This window comes from Arachis hypogaea, chromosome 3, assembly GCF_003086295.3.
Source record: "Arachis hypogaea cultivar Tifrunner chromosome 3, arahy.Tifrunner.gnm2.J5K5, whole genome shotgun sequence".
Classification (NCBI taxonomy): domain Eukaryota; kingdom Viridiplantae; phylum Streptophyta; class Magnoliopsida; order Fabales; family Fabaceae; genus Arachis; species Arachis hypogaea.
Window position 1 is genome coordinate 139691829 of NC_092038.1, and position 16859 is coordinate 139708687.

Here is a 16859-nt window from a genome sequence, read left to right on the forward strand (position 1 = left end):
TTTATTCTTGAAAAAATAAAAAAATATTAAATTAATAAAAAATTATAGCTCAAGTAGCATATTTTTTCTATTTCTATCTAAAGAATAAATTTATTATTTGTACTCATTAAAGATACATATACTGATAAATGTACCCATATAAGAATAAAACGACAATTATAACCACAGAAGATGGCTTCCATGTGCCAAGAGTACCCAGACGTTGGTTACACAATTGGTCGATTAGGGTATTATTAGCACATATCGTTCTCAGCGTTTTCTGTAAATTGCAGCACGTACGCGTCAGTCACACGTCGCATCACTGGACTTTTTACATGGTCACGCATAGGCGTCGGCTACGCGTGCGCGTCGTATGTCTGTCCTAGAAAATCCTAGAAAACCCTAAAATACCCTTAAAAAACCGCCGCGTCTTCAAGAAAAGGGTCTCTTTGGAGCGATTGATGAACTGCCGTAAAACCTTTTAGCGGCGGTTTAAAATCGCAGCAAAGACAAGGATAAAAAGCAATAAGAGAGAAAGAATAGAGAAGTGTTAAGGCGAGCTTACTAACTATGACAGAGCGCGACAGAGCCTGAGGAGGCAACCAGAGCTTGAGAAAAGCTATCTTTTGTGGATACAATTATCGTTTTATTCTTATATGAATACGCGTTTATATCTTTCATGGATACAAATGGTAATTTATTCCCCGTCTAAAAATGTGGTGTTCAAAAAGAATTGAAAAGTGTGGTTATAATATTACTCGTAATAATGTGGAGTACGTGGCAGATTTGTAGCGCCTGATTTGCAAATTACAGAAGACGGGGAGTGACTAATGCATGTTTGTGAGTGGCAGCAGTGTCAATGGCTGCTCCTCTTTTTCTAAGATATCCAAATTTCCACACACTCCTTCTCAACTCTACTGCACCCAAATCTCTTTCACTTGTCAATTTCGCCAACATGGAAGCGAGTGAGATCACAGAGCAAGTGGAAGACAAAACACGTGAACAAGAGGATTTGAATGTGAAGAAGAAGAAGATCTTTGTTGCTGGAGCCACTGGAAGCACTGGGAAGAGGATCGTTGAGCAGTTGCTGAAAAAGGGTTTTTCTGTCAAGGCTGGGGTTAGAGACTTAGACAAGGCCAGGGCCTCACTTTCCTCTAACAACCCCTCTCTTCAATTTGTAAGCTTTTTTTCTATTTCTCAGAAAATTTAAGAAATTTAAAGTAACAGTATTTGATATAGGTACATGAATACATGACTAAAGATGATGTTTTGTGTATTATAGGGTGTAACACACTAAAACTAGTCTCTAGTTGAACCAATGTTCATATCAAGATCTTATAATTCAGTTCAATTTTTAGTCACAGTGGCCATTTAGGGTTAATGTACAACTATATTCACTGGTTAGGTAACTCAAATGTAGCTACACCACTAAGACTAGTTGTATCATGAGTCAATGAGTGAGTTTGTGTGCAGGTAAAAGCGGATGTCACAGAAGGTTCTGACAAGCTAGCTGAAGCAATTGGTGATGATTCGGATGCAGTAGTATGCGCCACGGGCTTTCGGCCAGGGTGGGATTTGCTTGCTCCATGGAAGGTTTGTCATTTTGATAATGTAGTAGTTGAATGAATAACCTTGTTGTTATATGTTAGTGCCCTTCACTTTTAGTATTAGCTTATATTGATTACTGGTCTCGATTTGGTCAAGTAGAAATTTTGATTATGTGAACTCAAGGTGATCATTGGTGCAAGCACATTCGTTAATTCTGAATCTATGATGCTAAAAGTTCTGGAGAAGCTGGTTCTGTATGTACTAGAAAGTGGGTACATTATACAACAAAGTTGTGATGTGTTTCCTTCAATCGTGTGAAAGTAGCTGGATTTAGTTTTTCCATGTATGTTTTCTGCACTTTGATTTCATGCTGTGCCTCTTGTTTTAGTAAAGTGACATGATATTGGATTCCCTTCTTTGAGTTGCAATGTATGTGGATTCCCACACTGCATCCATTGTTGGAAATATTATGACTGTTTGTCCCGTGTAAACAAGATGAGTTCATGAGAACAATAACTGAATTACAAAGTTAAATTCACCATTAAAGCAAAAGAAAATTGTAGGAAGGGTGGATTATGCAGTGCTGTCATATAACCAAAGTCCACGTTTTTTCAGGTTGACAATTTTGGCACAGTAAACCTAGTCGAAGCATGCAGGAAACGTAATGTTAACAGATTCATTCTTATCAGTTCCATCTTAGTCAATGGAGCAGCAATGGGACAGCTACTTAATCCAGCTTATATCTTTCTCAATGTTTTTGGACTCACCTTAGTAGCAAAACTACAAGCAGAACAATATATCAGGAAATCCGGCATAAATTACACGATAATTAGACCTGGTGGTTTGAAAAACGATCCTCCTTCTGGAAACGTTGTTATGGAACCAGAGGTATTGACTACACTTCTGACCTTCTATTGCATTTCCACAAGGTAATTTTAGTCTAGTTGTAGAACCATTTTGGGAAAAAAAAAGAATTGATTTTCTTTGTATCAGGATACTCTTTCTGAGGGTTCCATATCCAGAGATCAAGTTGCAGAGGTAGCTGTGGAGGCATTGGTTTATCCTGAGGCATCTTATAAAGTTGTGGAGATAGTGGCTCGCCCTGATGCTCCTAAGCGCTCGTATCATGATCTTTTTGGTTCCATATGACAGCAATGACTTCTCAATATTGCAGACTGGCGAATTAGTTTTGGGGTTCTTTTGCTTTCTTGTAACAAATATCATGTCTTACTGTCATCTCTTCCCACGTTTGTTGCTTCACCTAATTGGTGTGGAAGAATGATATGTGTATATATTTAGACATATATTTTTTTTTACTGTGTATGAGTTAAGGCGGAATCATTGATAAAGAATTCACTTTGAGTACTCTTTATCCAACATTTTCCAGATTTAGATTCTTAGGAGTTTCTTGAAGTAAATATTAGCATAGATGGGACACTTGACAGGTACATAATTTAAATGTCAAATCACAATATTTAGATGAAATACATGTTCCAACTCTCCTTACACAAACCTAATGAAAATAAAAGAATCAAAGCATGCCATTGTCTACTCTCTCAACCAACAGATTACCAGGTTTAGATGAACCAAGCAACTGCAAAAGCTGCAACACCAAGAGCAGCTTCAGCACTGTGATACACTCCTGCGCTTTCCATCGGTGTTGGGGGAATGGCAGCAACATCTTCAACTACACGCTCCGCCACCTCACAATGAGCACAAACCAGAAACAGCATAGCCATAACATAAATAGTGAAAACTACGGCAACCCTGAAAGCTTCCATCTTTTCAGTTAGCTCGCTCACTTGATCAAAGAACTTCAAGTGAAGTGATGCTAACTTGTCTTTCAAATAGTCGAGATGGAAAATGAAAATGCAAAACTACAACTCCTTTTATTGTTGATATTTTAGACAAGTTAGCAACTTTAAGCTGTAATGTGCAGCTTTGACAGTAAACATAATGATTTGAATGTGTTGGGGTTAATAAGCATTTGAATCATAAGCATTATTAAGCATGCTAATACGATTGCAGGGTTGTCAATAGTAAAATATGCAAAATATATAGAAACTTTGTCGTAAAGTAACAAAGATAAATCATTTAAAAAGTATGCTGCTCGTGCAAGTGATGCAAAAACAATGCTACACGTAGCTTGGTATGAGTTTATGTTGCCCTTATTACACTTCAAATTATTGAGGAGGGTGCTTTATAAATTTGTGGGAACAACGTGTTAGGTAATCTGAGCCTCTTTAGCTGGCAAAAAGGATCTTAACAGATAAAAAACAATGGTCAGGATAATTCTTTATGTCTTATGAGTGATTAATAAATACCAATCAACAGGGGAAAAAAGTTCTAACTTCTAATGAATGAAGCTTAGGAGATAATAAAATATAGTAAGAGACACTGTTACCAAATTGCAGTGCCGGATATAGTATATATGCATATAAAATCAAACCCAGGGATTCTACACGATATATCTTCAATAGTTAGTCAATTATTATTTTTGCTTATCATTAAACATCTTACCAGTTATAACGTCGATGTCAGGATGGCCGAGTGGTCTAAGGCGCCAGACTCAAGTTCTGGTCTTCGAAAGAGGGCGTGGGTTCAAATCCCACTTCTGACATTTTTGCATGGTTTTTTTCTTTTCCGTCAGTTTTTCCTCATTGAAATTGTAACTTATCTTCCACTTCCTTCCAAGACAATTTCTATTAGATGCTAGTTTCTTGGACCAACATTACATTACTTTATATGAGTATTGAGAGTATTCAACCATTTTTTTGTTCTTTCGACCCCGAATATATCAATTTATTATGCTTCCCAATCATCGAACAATCTGCCTAGGAGCCAAAACTAGGTCAATTTTTTTCTCTGGAAATGTCCACTGAAATAGGTCAATGTAGGATCATCGAGTTAGGAATGCCGTAGTTTTGCTTTTAACAATTTGAGTATTTAACGACAAAAATGGAGATTAAATAAGAATATTGATATTTGGCAACATGCCTGAGGCACAAAGATATTAAGAGAATGACAACCAATATTTTCCCTCGTTTTAACTGTTTTACACTTTTCTTACCTTCAATCGAAATTCAATATTTCATGTAAACAATGACCAAACTACATCATGTACAACATGGGAGTAACACATTGTGGTTCTTTTGCCAACCCTTTTCCCTTTATCCTGTATCCTCACTTTCTACTTTTTGTTTGTTTGTTGGAACTAATGATTTTCGACATAAAAAAGGACAAAAATTCCTCATGATGAAGAGCTTTTGGTCTGCTTCACATTCAATTCCACATGCCCTTCTTCAGATAAGAAAACAAAAAATCGAGCTTCCCAGACACTGATTCATCATAAATTATTTTAGCACTTGGTGTAGTCATCATGTGTTCTTTATGTCAGATCCAAGTCCTTTGGTTGTGGCTTTCAGTTGCTCCAGCTTCTTCCGAAGATATGCTTGTTTCAGTTTCTCACGATGAGCAGCTACCTGCTCCTGTCTGCGATGTTTGATTTCAGAGGCCTTTTCTCTTGCTCGATTAGCTTCTTCATGAACTTCCCTGCAAAGCAAAAATCATTAAAGCAATTGGATTAGCATAGATTCACGATGTTAAACAGTAAAGTTCACAGCGGAAATCGAAACATAGAAGCAGCCTATGTTCCCCTCTTGACTTCCCCCAAAAAGGATAGAATGGACATTTTCATGGTTGCCTTCCTAGAGGTTCCTATACTTAAGTTATTCCAGAAGATCATAATAGAATGAATAATTACTTTACCAAGTAAAGTATTTACCATATTATGGTTGAGGCATGTATTATTATTATAATGCTTGCCAACATAATAGTTAACTCAATCCAGCAATTGAACTGGACACCATTCAACAACTTGCCCTTATGAAAGCCACAAAGAGGATGTGTTAAAGAAGGGTAAACAATATCAGCTACAACTTATTGTAACTACTTCCTCCAAAAACCAAAGCTCAACCTAAAGAATGCAGAGAATTTCACAAGAAATCCCAGTATATGATTAGATTTGGGTTTCTCAGTTCTCATTCCTGATTCGAACAGCTGAAGACTCAAAACACTACCATTTTCACCACTATTGCCAAACAGATTTAAAAGCTTTGCATTAACTCATCCTTCCTAACCACTAAATCCAAATAAAAAAGGCCTTTTCAGAAAACAAATCACTCCAACATTTATTTATATAAAAAGAAAAGGATCAATCCCATACCAGATATTGCGCTTATGCTCAGCATTATCAACAGCTCCAACTGTTCGCCCCAGCCCAACCTTTTTCACATCCAACATCACAGAAGCATCATTATCAGCGACTTCATTTTCTCGCAGCACAGTCTCAGCAGCATCACGATTTTCCAGCTGTGGCAACTCATCCTGCTCAATACCCTTACGAAAAAAATCTACACAATACTTCTCTTGATCCTCTTCATCAGACAGCTCACCTCTAACCAACTTTTCATACAGCTCGGCCTTCCTCTCCAGCGCTGCATAGCTCACTGATCCATCATTAACCGCTTTTAACTCAAGTTTATCCCTGCAAAATCAGCATCCAGACTTTAGCTCACAATAGCAGAATACAACATATTACAACAACAAAAACATCAAAGAATCAAGTAAGACTGCGACAAAAAAACAAATGAAAGCCAAATCATTACATCCAGATTAATCATCATTAGCCACAAAATTTCAATAAAAATTTTCACGAAAGCTAGCCGGTGCCAATTTCAATGGACATGACAATTCATAACATTGGAAAATAAAACATTCAAATCAAGACACAACGGAATTATCATAATATTCCAAATTAATTAATTGAAATAAACCAATCGGATTAACTTCTAATTAAGCAGAAAATGGAAGAAATTTCGGTAACATACTTGTGATCGCGTGCTTCAACACCAGAATTCTTGGCGGAGAAGGAATCTTTGGGAGCGATCTTGCTCTTGGCGCGTTGGTACTCGGCGTCGGGGCCGGCGAGTTCCCTAGACTTCTTGGAATCTTCCTGAGACTTGTAGAGCTCGGCCTTCAACTCCATCATCGACGACGCACCCACGCCCTCTATGGCGCGGTGCTTCTTCGGCATTATCGACGATTCCGTTAGCCATCCCAGCGATTCAACTACCATCCTCTTCTTCCCGTTCCCTTCTTCCCCCATTCCACTACCTAATTCGGAATGATTTAGGGTTTTCTGATTTTCTCCGATTTGGGAATTTCAATTGCTAGGGTTTCCTTCGCGCTAATTTCGTTAACAACGCTTTTTAAGTTTTAACCGGTTGGTTCACTAAGCCAGACTTAAATAAACCGGGTTAGTATACTCCAAAAATGCAATATTGCAATTTCACCCCTATTTCTCGGTGACCAGCTCTTTCATCACCTTTGCTGCTGCTTCTGAAACTGACATCTCTGGAGGAGTCTCAGGTATTTCTCTCACTCTTCTGTTTAATAAAGCAAGCTCTTTGAATTCAGTATTAAGCGGGTTGGGTTGATATTTTGCAGTCTCTATAATCCTGAACTAAAACTAACACTATTGCATTCTATTAATCATGGGTTTTAATGGGATTCTCCTACGACTCTGAATATGCCGAATGTGAGCTGCTTCCTCGAAATTGGTGCACAAGTATGATGGTTCTTGGTTTGATCAAAGGAATGATTGATAGTTCAAATATGTAGCTTGAAGGGGTTGTCTGGAAGGAATGTTTAGGTTGTGCAACGAAGGTGTTTGATTAAATGCCTCGAAGAAATATGAGTTCTTTGAATTTTATAGTTTTCTCCCTGCTTACCTTTACTAGGTTTAATTTTCGGGAAATTTTGTAGATGAGCAAGTTCAATTGATGAATTAAATTTAATAGCATTTAAAATTCTGTAAAACTTTAAAAATTCATTATCCAAGCACAATTTATAATGATTGGTGCATCAAGGAACCATTGCTACACCTTGAATCCAGATGCCGTTTTTATGAAAAGTCGTGGCTGCTGTTTCTTTCATTCGTGTGTTTTTATCCATCACTAACATAATTTATGCCCCCCCACAAACCATAAATATGCCGACTAAATCAGGTTAGAGCTATAAGCCTTAATTGAACTGTTATGGGGAGTGAAGAAGCAAAGGATCCCTTCAAAGGGGTGGATTGGAAAGCTGTTGGTGGTGAGATGCAGCAGAATCCTAGTGCTAAACCGGCCTTGAAGAAACGGCTCCCCAAGAAAGTTAGGCAAATCCCGGAATACTATTTTCTTCCTCGATGGCCATTATGGAAGGCGTTCGGCTTCTGCAGCATATGCATTGCTGGTGGAGTAGGTGCTGGAATGCTAGTGGAGGCCTGGATTGAAAAGAAAGTTAAAGGTATTCTTGCTCTCTTCTCTTTTGATTGTTTGGAAACCAGTGACTATGTTCTTAGTTTAAACTTCATATTGGACATTCTTACCATAAAATTGTTTTTTATTGCTGCAGAGGATGGAGGGGTTATATGGGAGTTCGATAAGTAAACTCGTGATGGGCAAGCAATGTCCACTGTGCTCCGCACACATTGAATTTAGGGTGTTTATGTGATCTTTCGGGAAAAAATTTAAATGTGTGACTATATTTTTCTTTTGGGGAAATTTGAGGCATTGAGATTTCAAACAGCACCTATAATTATGACATCCTTTTGCACATTTACTTTATCATTCACACTAAATCACACATATGAACTCTTATAGGGAAAGGTTAGTATTTTGCGGTTTTAGTATAGTATGAGAAAGAAATGGAAATGATAAACTATCTTTGCAGAACACTAGACTAAACACACCGCGCAAGCTGTATGCAGGATCTTGTCCGTCACTACTCTATCCCAATCCATGTAATGATTCGTTGGATCCCCTGGTAACATTAGGGTAGAAAATGGAAATTTAGTTTCACGAATCACGAAAATGTACAACTCAGCAACAAAAGATAAAATGTCGATTGCTTTAGAGTGTGCGGTTTTAAGCTAGTGGGTGACCAGAGAAATGCTCAAGTGAGACCACTTGCCCGTACTGAAATAGATAATCAGGCATATGAATATGGTGCCTTAATATGAACAGAGAACTACCCAAAAACAAAAAATAAACTAAGGTTAACAACAATCTTCATGGTCGATTACATAAAATTCTGACTCCTACAAGCTCCACTGCATTTGTTTTTTCCTTTGGTTGAATGTTACTATGAATGAAAGGAAGATGGACAAACTCTGGAGAATGAAAATCCCTTCCATCATGTCGACTGCAGAGGATGCGAACATCAAATTCTTCTCCCTGAAATTCATTCATAGTATGTTAAAATTAAAAAGCTTTAAAACTGCAAACCTCGTCAAAATCTTTCAAATAAATTATCTAAACTCATGCGTTCATCACCCTCATTTTTGTTTTTTTATTTCCTGGCTATAAGAATAGACTATTTGGATAAATAAAATAACAGGGCAGATACATTTTGATTATGACAAAAAAAAGCCATTGATCTATGAAATCGCATACTTGCCAGAAGAATTTTTGTACAAGAGATTGTTCAACCCATCTTACATCTTATGATATCATATGCACCCTTCCATCAGCTATCATCACTCTATTGTCATCTTCCAATTTCTGAAATTCCAAAAAAGACCCAATGATAATGGAGTATTGGAGTTCATGCGGAAAACAGGACACAACAAAGTATACGGAAGCTCATACCTTTAGTAGGTCCAATATATCTTGGGAGCTGTAACTGGAATCAGCTCCTTTGATAACAGTCTCTAAATCTGCAATGGATATAACATCCAGGCGATTGCCACGCATGTGCTGACCAAACAGAGAATTAAACGCTTCGATTCTACATGTCAATGCAGACAAAGTTACATCATATAAAAAACATGTAGAAATATAATAAATAATAATATAGAAAATCCCAAAGATCTTATTAAACATCCTCCAAGATGCTAAAGAAAATAGTTCTTCATTCATTTAGTAATTTAGCGGGATGTCAAAATCTCTTCGGAGGATAAATAAATTCTCAAACAAAGTTGTTGAGAGACCTTTCAGGAGTGAGACTGGCTGCAGATTGAGCAGCTGGTGTATCATCATCTACTTCCATGGCATCTGACGTTGACCTAGCAAACAGAAACAAAGAAAACGAGGGTCTCAAGATTTCATTAATAACCAACTAATTTACTGAAAGGAGACGTCAATGTCGAGGTATCAATAATGCCCTTATGACATAATTTAGCTTCTGGATTAAAATATGGAAGTATGAGTTTCTCCACAATGTAAAGTATATCATTGCTCACCTTCTTCGAGTTCTTGGACCATGATCAGCACCATCATCTCCACCAGCATCATGTTCCGCCTTACGCTTTCTCTCAAGTTCTTTTTCCCTCTCTAGCTCACGCTCCTCCATTTCTGTTAATTCTTTGTGATATATTGCAAAATTAAGAACCTTCAGAGCAGCATCAACATCAGACTTTGAAACCTGCCGGCTCAACTTCAATTTGGCATGAGCCGTTGAGAGACGTATTATAGTTTCTAGCGTTCTGGCAGTTATAGGAAGTGTTCCTCCAGTCTGCATGAAGCCAAAAAGATATCAATAAAATCTTAAACCATCTGTACAATAACAAAAAAACTGATATGCCTTCGGCTAGCAGCTAATGCTCACCTTTGCATTTGAGTTGGCACTTCTGAGCTCAGCATATGCTGTGGCAATTTGCTCAGAAGCCTGTAGATAAAATTCAGATCTAGTCACACGTGAATATATTGGATGGGATGTAATCGCAACCACCATTTAAAGAATCAGTCTTAAGAGGAAGAATTCATTTGTGGCAATTGCAATATAGATGAACAGGCTTTAAAATGAGCAAAAAATAACAGGATGGTAATGCTTTTGAAAACAGGAAGCGGAAAGGGCACATCACCTCATCAGAAAGTTCAGGTTGAATCCTATGCTTAGCATAATGGATATACTTTTTAAGAAACTTTATCGTGAGAGTATCACGTTTGCGACCCCTTTCAGTCTTCTTTCCATGCAGCATTCTGTTATATTTTACAAACACAGACGATTCAGTCTCTGCTTCGTCTTCTCTTCCATACCTTGAGCTCCCATCAAGTGCTGCCCCACCTGCTTTGGGGAGATAAATTAAATAAAAATGTTCACTATCATGTATATCAAGCATTTGAAAATGGGTTATCTACCTCCATCAGTAGCAGGTCGAAATCGATGCATACGCAAGACATGCTCCGATATATGACGATCAATATCGGGATCCATTTGATCCAACACAATAAACAGTAAATCAAACCGAGAAAGTAAGGAGTCTGGAAGTCCAATATTTTTTGTCGGAGTAAGTGATCGATCATACTGTAGAACCACACAGAAAAGCCATCTTGTTAAAAGAAATCATACATTCAGCATAAAATGTTCAAAACTTAGTAATTTTAAACTGGATGGCAAATTAAAAAATGGGATGCCACTTACACTTCCATATATGGGATTTGCAGCAGCCACCACACTGCATCGTGCATTAAGTGATGCATGAATGCCAGCTTTTGCAATAGTCACAGTCTGTTGTTCCATAACTTCATGTATGGCAACACGATCTTGATCATTCATCTTGTCAAATTCATCAATGCAGACAACACCTCTGTCAGCAAGAACCATTGCCCCAGCTTCCAGGCGTCTTTCCCCTGGTGAAAAGTAACTATAATTTGCATTGCAAACGTAATAATATATGTTCCATATGGAAATTAGTATTGAAGGATCTTTACCTGTTTCTTGATCTGAAGTAACAGCTGCTGTCAAACCAACCCCAGAAGAACCCCTACCCGTAGTTGATATGGCCAAAGGAGCAATATTCATAATTGCTCTTAGGAGTTGGGACTTGGCGACAGAGGGATCACCGACCATCATCATGTTGATGTCACTAAAAGAAGCAAGACAAAGTAGCATTGTGAATTTCATATGCAAAGAATATTGCAAGACATGAATGCAAAATAAGAATATATAAACCACAGCTTTATAATGCAACCTACAGCAAGTCAGCAACAGAGGTGATAAGGAAAAACAACTAACCCTCGCAAGTGAGTGCCATTCTTTAAGTTCTTTTCAACTCCACTGAGCATTAACAAAATCACAGCCTTCTTAATCCATGAATGCCCATATATAGAAGGTGCAAGTGAATTACCAAGTAGGTCAAATGCATCATCTCTTTCAGCTATCTTCTTTATGTTTTTCAGGTCTTCAGGACTGTAGATTGGCGCATTAGCCTCTTTGTTGAGAAGAGACACATTGTTGGCTATGAGCACAGTCCTGAATACATATGAATCAATCAAACTCATGTCTGAGGAATGCAAGGGGCGCAAAGGAATTGTAATAGTATATAGTCTAGAGTTACCTGAATACTCCATTTACGCTTCCTTTGGTTTTACCTGGAAGAGCCTTATATATCCCTACAACAGCCACACGATCTCCAGGCTTGCAAGAATCAACAAGGTCATCCTCTGCTATGACATCCACGGTCCTTGGGAGCTGACCAGGAGCAGAGTTCTCAGGAACTTCTTGGATGGACAAGGTTTGGTGATCTTTGTACTTGCACAACCCGTACTCAGTCACCAGCAAGTTGCCTCTTTCATCCTACAACGAGCATTTAATCAGTAAAAAACATCCGGTGGTAACTTATATATCATAACGGACAGGATGGAGTTTGAGATTACCCTTGTAGGATAAACAGACCCTGTGGGCAAGCCCATGTTGGATGTAATATCACGATATTCTCGACTGGTGAATTGTCTAGTGGTGGGGCAGAAATGAACACTTTTAACAACCTTTGGCCTTACAAGCGAACCTATAAATGAACTAGGTTGTTAGCTTCAGCATGCTAAACCAGAGTTTTATTATTCTCAATATCGTGATTGTTTGTACATAAATTCACTTTAAATCAAAGACAAATGGATACGACAACAAATATGGACAACTTCCTAAAGACAAAACCAAGTGAGTACTTGTACCAAAGGCAAAACAGTACATTGAAGACACTAACAAAAATTAAACAACCTCTTATTGATTGTAATAATTTAGTCAACTATTATGAAAGAGAAATAAATTTAGAGAAGAAAGAGGGATGTAAGCTTACATTTGGTGACAATACCCTCAACACAGACCATAGAACCAATGAATTCAGAGAGAAGCTCTCTTGGCGTGACTCGGCGAGAAACGAAAGGTCCTTCAAAACCCACAAGCACCTGTTCCCCTTCCTTTAAATACTTGGGATCAATAGCACGAGCAGCATCAGTCACCGCATCACAGAAAGCTTGCATATACTCGCTCGGATTCCTCAGAATCCTAAAAGAAAAATGGATACAAAATTTTAAAAGATATATATAAAAAAGAAACTTAAGAAGTAAGTATAGCTATAGAGAAAGTTTTAGTAGTGCGAGAGAAGTGGAAACCTGTTACCCAAGTCGCGGAAGCTGTGAAGATCGGAGATGTTGACGATGAGGCGGCGGCGCTTGTGATTGATGAGCGCTTTGATCTCGTCCATGTAAATTCCCTTCCCTACCTGCACTCATTCATTCAGATTCACTCAGCAACCCAACAACGAAAAAAAGAGAAGAAGAAAAGACGAGGGAAAATCGGAGAGTGTTGATGGAATCGTACATCTTGGTCCAAGAAATCGGCGAATTCTCGCTTGTGAGCTGCCCTGACTTCTTCGTTCAAGTCCATTTTGCTGATGAGAGAGAAAGGAAGAGAGCAGAAAATGGCGATGGAGGGAGAAGACTAGAAGAGTTTAGGGAGTTCGTTCTTTTTCAGCGATGCTAGGGCTTTAGATTTGGCGGGAAAATGGAGTCAGGTGCCCGCGTCGTGGCGGGAAAAAATGACCGGTCTGTCCGGTTCCGCTCTCGTTTTTTTTTATCTTGGTCTGGTCCGGTACGATCATGGTCAGCTTTCACTTCTGGGCTTTGGGCCTTTGGTACCCAAAGAAACTATAGTTTACTTTTTAAAACAACTAGAAAACTATCTAGACCCAATATCTTCTTAAAAATGATATCCAGTAAAAAAAATGTCTTGGCCTTAAATATCAATCATGAGAAATTGCTAATGACTTCATAATCAAGTGGTGTTTTATGAGACCGAATATCAGGGTCTGAATCTGGAAGGATAAAAAAGTAATTTAAGCCGGGGTTTTCTCGTCATCAACAAACTATGTTACGAGTATAACATGAAAAGGATTAATCCAATTACGTAGGCATACTTACCGAATGTTTAAAATAAAAACGAGAAAATATTTTTTTTCTTTGTCCTGAAATTTACTACAAATTTTAAAAATACTCATAAGGTTTACTTTGTTTTAATTTTACTTTAAAAAATTTCGATTCACATAAATTCTACCTTTTTAGTTAACGTTATTCAAATCATTAATAGATATTAGTGATATGGCAAAATAGAGTGTCTGATATGATAAGAAGAGTAAAATTTTCAAAATATCCTTACGTGAGTAACCATTTATCTTCTCTTTTTTAAATGATTTTTCAAATTTTTTCTTCTTAGCTATGAAAAAAAACAAAACCAGAGAACTGAGTCACACAAACACGAACAGACTTGGAGGGAGGAGAACGTCACACCATTCTCTTCAAACCACTGTGACAATGCCATCGACATCGAGTAAATCCTCAAAGTGATCCGTGAGATTGATGTCGTGTATTAAAATCGTCCCTGAGATTCCAATTGTACCAATAACGTCCCTAAGATTGAAAAAATTGCACCACATTAGTCCCTAACCCGTTTTCCGTTAACGGTGCGCTAACGTGGCTTGATGACGTGGACCTTTGGTGACACGTGTCACCTCATGGTTTAAAAAGCTTAAAGTATTAAACAGAAGTCATAAAAGGTGGTTCTCTAAGAGTAGCTAAGCCTATCTTAACTTAATCTTGAATCTAAGTCACATTGCCTTTCCTCCATACCTCCATCTCCGATAACATATCACAGACAAATAAGCAGATAAAGGCAAATACAAGAAGGTTACAAATACTGCAGATAGCAAATATACATTTAACATAGCAAATACACTTAGGCACACCCAGTTAATGCATAAACAAGTAATTCAAGTAATATGCACATGATGCATGCCTGTCCTATGGCTGATGAGTCTCATCTGTCGGTTATCAAGCCAACCCGACAAGTCCGGTTTGCTAAACCTTTGGACTGTCCTCCGACGCGCATCCCATGAGTCTATGCATAGCTTTTTCTCATATATATATATATATATATATATATATATATATATTATCAAGCCAACCCGACAAGTCCGGTTTGCTAAACCTTTGGACTGTCCTCCGACGCGCATCCCATGAGTCTATGCATAGCTTTTTCTCATATATATATATATATATATATATATATATATATATATATATATATATATATATATATATATATATATATATATATATATATCAAATCGCTCAATAGGGTACCATTCCCGGAAATTTATAAGTGCCCGGTCACCCTTACGTCATAGGGTCAACAGAGTATCGAGTTTTCAACCTGTTACACGTGGTGGCGAGCCACGGTATTTTACCTAGAGAATCTCGTATCTTAGATCATTTAATTATTCAAGCCAAGTATCATACATGATCATTCATTTGATTGTTATCACACATGATCTTTTGTAACATTTCATAATCAATTCGTCACTTTTCAATTTTACTTCACCTCCAAGTTATCACCATTTCCTAACTTCATCTGATTATCAGGTTTAATACTATTATTTATGACTAAAGGAATGAAAATAGAGGTTTAGAAGTTTGAAATAGAGTTTAAAACTCAGAAAAATCATGTTTGCTGAAAAAGAGGCCACACGTACGCGTGGGAGTGTAAAAATGCAGTTTGCGCGCGCGTCCCCTTGTCATACGTACGCGTGGACATGCATGCTGGCTCACTACGCGTAGGCATAGGGCCACTTGCGTACGCACAACCAAAATGTCCATGCCCATGCGTACGCGTGGACGTACGTTTTTCCAAAAAAACAGATCACCAGAAAGCTGCATAATCACCTGCATAATGACATAATTCACACCAAAACTTCCGACGTGCATAATTTAATTGTTTTAAATCGTTTTTCTTCCGTTCTTCAAATGGCATAAACTTTACAAACCCAATTTTCATTTAAAATAAATTGGAAACAAATTGAGGGTCCAGAAACCAAATTATAGCCCGCCGAAGTTCGGCCAAAAACTAATTTTTTATAAATCACATTAAACCTCCATCTCATTGCTTTGCCATTCACATATTAGCCATTCCTCACCTGTAACCAATTCTAAATCATACAATATCCCAGCCACATGATCTTACACCATTCTATCATCCATCACACATTAACAAGTCACATTCTCACTTTTCAACAATTTCCTCATACACTAGTTCAACATATATTCAAGCATACCACTACCAACATAATCATTTTCCATATCAAAACCAATGTAGCAACCATCATCATTACATATAACCAACCTCAACATAGATATCAAGAATACTAAGCTTTATACATTTCCACGCATTACAGCTTATCTTATGGTTATATAGCCTATGTTTTCATATAACATTATATATTAAATGCAAGAAACCTAAACCATATACCTTGGCCGGTTTCTTCGTAATGATCAAGGCAACTTATTAAAACCAATATAGCCCCAAAAACCTCCACAAAACATCTTCCTCCGCGTTCCGATATTCACAATTTCAAGCTCCAATTATTTATTCACAACCTAATACACATTTATAACACATATATACCCAATTTAATACTCAAAGCATAAATTCAGTAAATTAAATAGGATTTATGGTATCCTTACCTTACCTAAACTTTACATAAGCAAGAGTGAACGTTTTCCTCATGCTAATTGGATCCTAAAACATCAAAGAGCAAAGAAATTCAATACCTCCACTTATTTTTTCGAAATTTTGAGAAGAAGAGGCTAAGAGTGAATAAGCGAATTACCTATGAAATTGTTCCGGTAGAAAAATAGAGCTCGACGCGGTGGTCGCGTGGTCGCAAACGGTGCGGCGATCGGAGCTCGGACAGAGGAGAAGGGCTTTCAGCGTCACTTCTACTGAATTGGGGAGGAGAAGGGCTTCGGTTTACTTAAATGCTGGGCCGGTTTGGGCCACGGGTCTGGGTTGGACCCGATTCAACCGGTTTTGTCCGTTCGGTCCCATCTTGGGCCGAATTTTTCGAAATTAATGTCAAAATTTTCGTTTCGACGAGCTCTATCCTAATTTAATATAATATTCACATTTCTAATTTTCTTTATTAAAAACTAATTATTTACTAATTTAACGGGGTT

General features: G+C 37.7%; 4 protein-coding genes and 1 non-coding gene across 6 annotated transcripts; 3 read left to right on the plus strand and 2 right to left on the minus strand.

Moving 5' to 3' along the window:
* Window positions 1–536: 536 nt before the first annotated feature.
* Window positions 537–2904, plus strand: LOC112734602 (uncharacterized protein At2g34460, chloroplastic). The gene is made up of 4 exons (XM_025783990.3): window positions 537–1156; window positions 1453–1572; window positions 2143–2415; window positions 2521–2904. Exons 1-4 carry the CDS (start codon window positions 839–841, stop codon window positions 2674–2676), a joined length of 867 nt encoding a protein of 288 aa, XP_025639775.1. The 5' UTR covers window positions 537–838; the 3' UTR covers window positions 2677–2904.
* A 1159-nt stretch (window positions 2905–4063) lies between these two features.
* On the plus strand, window positions 4064–4147 carry TRNAL-CAA (transfer RNA leucine (anticodon CAA)). The gene has a single exon. It is a non-coding gene; the product is annotated as a tRNA-Leu (tRNA).
* A 364-nt stretch (window positions 4148–4511) lies between these two features.
* On the minus strand, window positions 4512–6694 carry LOC112734604 (uncharacterized protein At4g18257). The gene is made up of 3 exons (XM_025783993.3): window positions 6417–6694; window positions 5753–6073; window positions 4512–5079 (listed from the first exon to the last, which is right to left on the minus strand). The coding sequence occupies exons 1-3, from the start codon at window positions 6692–6694 to the stop codon at window positions 4905–4907; spliced, it is 774 nt and encodes a 257-aa protein (XP_025639778.1). The 3' UTR covers window positions 4512–4904.
* Window positions 6695–6834: 140 nt separating this feature from the next.
* Window positions 6835–8189, plus strand: LOC112734605 (uncharacterized). Its single transcript, XM_025783994.3, has 3 exons — window positions 6835–6957; window positions 7596–7878; window positions 7987–8189. The coding sequence occupies exons 2-3, from the start codon at window positions 7626–7628 to the stop codon at window positions 8019–8021; spliced, it is 288 nt and encodes a 95-aa protein (XP_025639779.1). The 5' UTR covers window positions 6835–6957; window positions 7596–7625; the 3' UTR covers window positions 8022–8189.
* Window positions 8190–8378: 189 nt separating this feature from the next.
* Window positions 8379–13343, minus strand: LOC112734603 (DNA replication licensing factor MCM3). Of its 2 annotated transcripts, none has more exons than XM_025783992.3 (16): window positions 13174–13343; window positions 12966–13075; window positions 12650–12858; window positions 12231–12361; window positions 11912–12150; window positions 11590–11826; window positions 11286–11440; window positions 10996–11204; window positions 10713–10878; window positions 10436–10638; window positions 10180–10239; window positions 9815–10086; window positions 9563–9637; window positions 9222–9360; window positions 9072–9134; window positions 8379–8807 (listed from the first exon to the last, which is right to left on the minus strand). In XM_025783992.3, the coding sequence occupies exons 1-15, from the start codon at window positions 13237–13239 to the stop codon at window positions 9075–9077; spliced, it is 2331 nt and encodes a 776-aa protein (XP_025639777.1). In that variant the 5' UTR covers window positions 13240–13343; the 3' UTR covers window positions 8379–8807; window positions 9072–9074. The 2 variants fall into 2 exon arrangements, with proteins under 2 accessions (XP_025639777.1, XP_025639776.1); XM_025783991.3 differs by having other exon boundaries at window positions 9031–9134.
* Between the last annotated feature and the right edge of the window lie 3516 nt (window positions 13344–16859).

Coding starts and splice junctions, on each gene's coding strand:
- LOC112734605 (XM_025783994.3), top strand. CDS start 7,626: ATGGGGAGTGAAGAAGCAAAGGATCCCTTCAAAGGGGTGGATTGGAAA. Junction 7,879..7,986: donor GATTGAAAAGAAAGTTAAAG/GTATTCTTGCTC, acceptor TTATTGCTGCAG/AGGATGGAGGGGTTATATGG.
- LOC112734604 (XM_025783993.3), bottom strand. CDS start 6,694: ATGGGGGAAGAAGGGAACGGGAAGAAGAGGATGGTAGTTGAATCGCTG. Junction 6,074..6,416: donor GTTGAAGCACGCGATCACAA/GTATGTTACCGA, acceptor CTGATTTTGCAG/GGATAAACTTGAGTTAAAAG. Junction 5,080..5,752: donor GAGCATAAGCGCAATATCTG/GTATGGGATTGA, acceptor TTTGCTTTGCAG/GGAAGTTCATGAAGAAGCTA.
- LOC112734603 (XM_025783992.3), bottom strand. CDS start 13,239: ATGGACTTGAACGAAGAAGTCAGGGCAGCTCACAAGCGAGAATTCGCC. Junction 12,859..12,965: donor TTCCGCGACTTGGGTAACAG/GTTTCCACTTCT, acceptor TTTTTCTTTTAG/GATTCTGAGGAATCCGAGCG. Junction 12,362..12,649: donor TGAGGGTATTGTCACCAAAT/GTAAGCTTACAT, acceptor GTTCATTTATAG/GTTCGCTTGTAAGGCCAAAG.
- LOC112734602 (XM_025783990.3), top strand. CDS start 839: ATGGCTGCTCCTCTTTTTCTAAGATATCCAAATTTCCACACACTCCTT. Junction 1,157..1,452: donor ACAACCCCTCTCTTCAATTT/GTAAGCTTTTTT, acceptor GTTTGTGTGCAG/GTAAAAGCGGATGTCACAGA. Junction 2,416..2,520: donor ACGTTGTTATGGAACCAGAG/GTATTGACTACA, acceptor TCTTTGTATCAG/GATACTCTTTCTGAGGGTTC.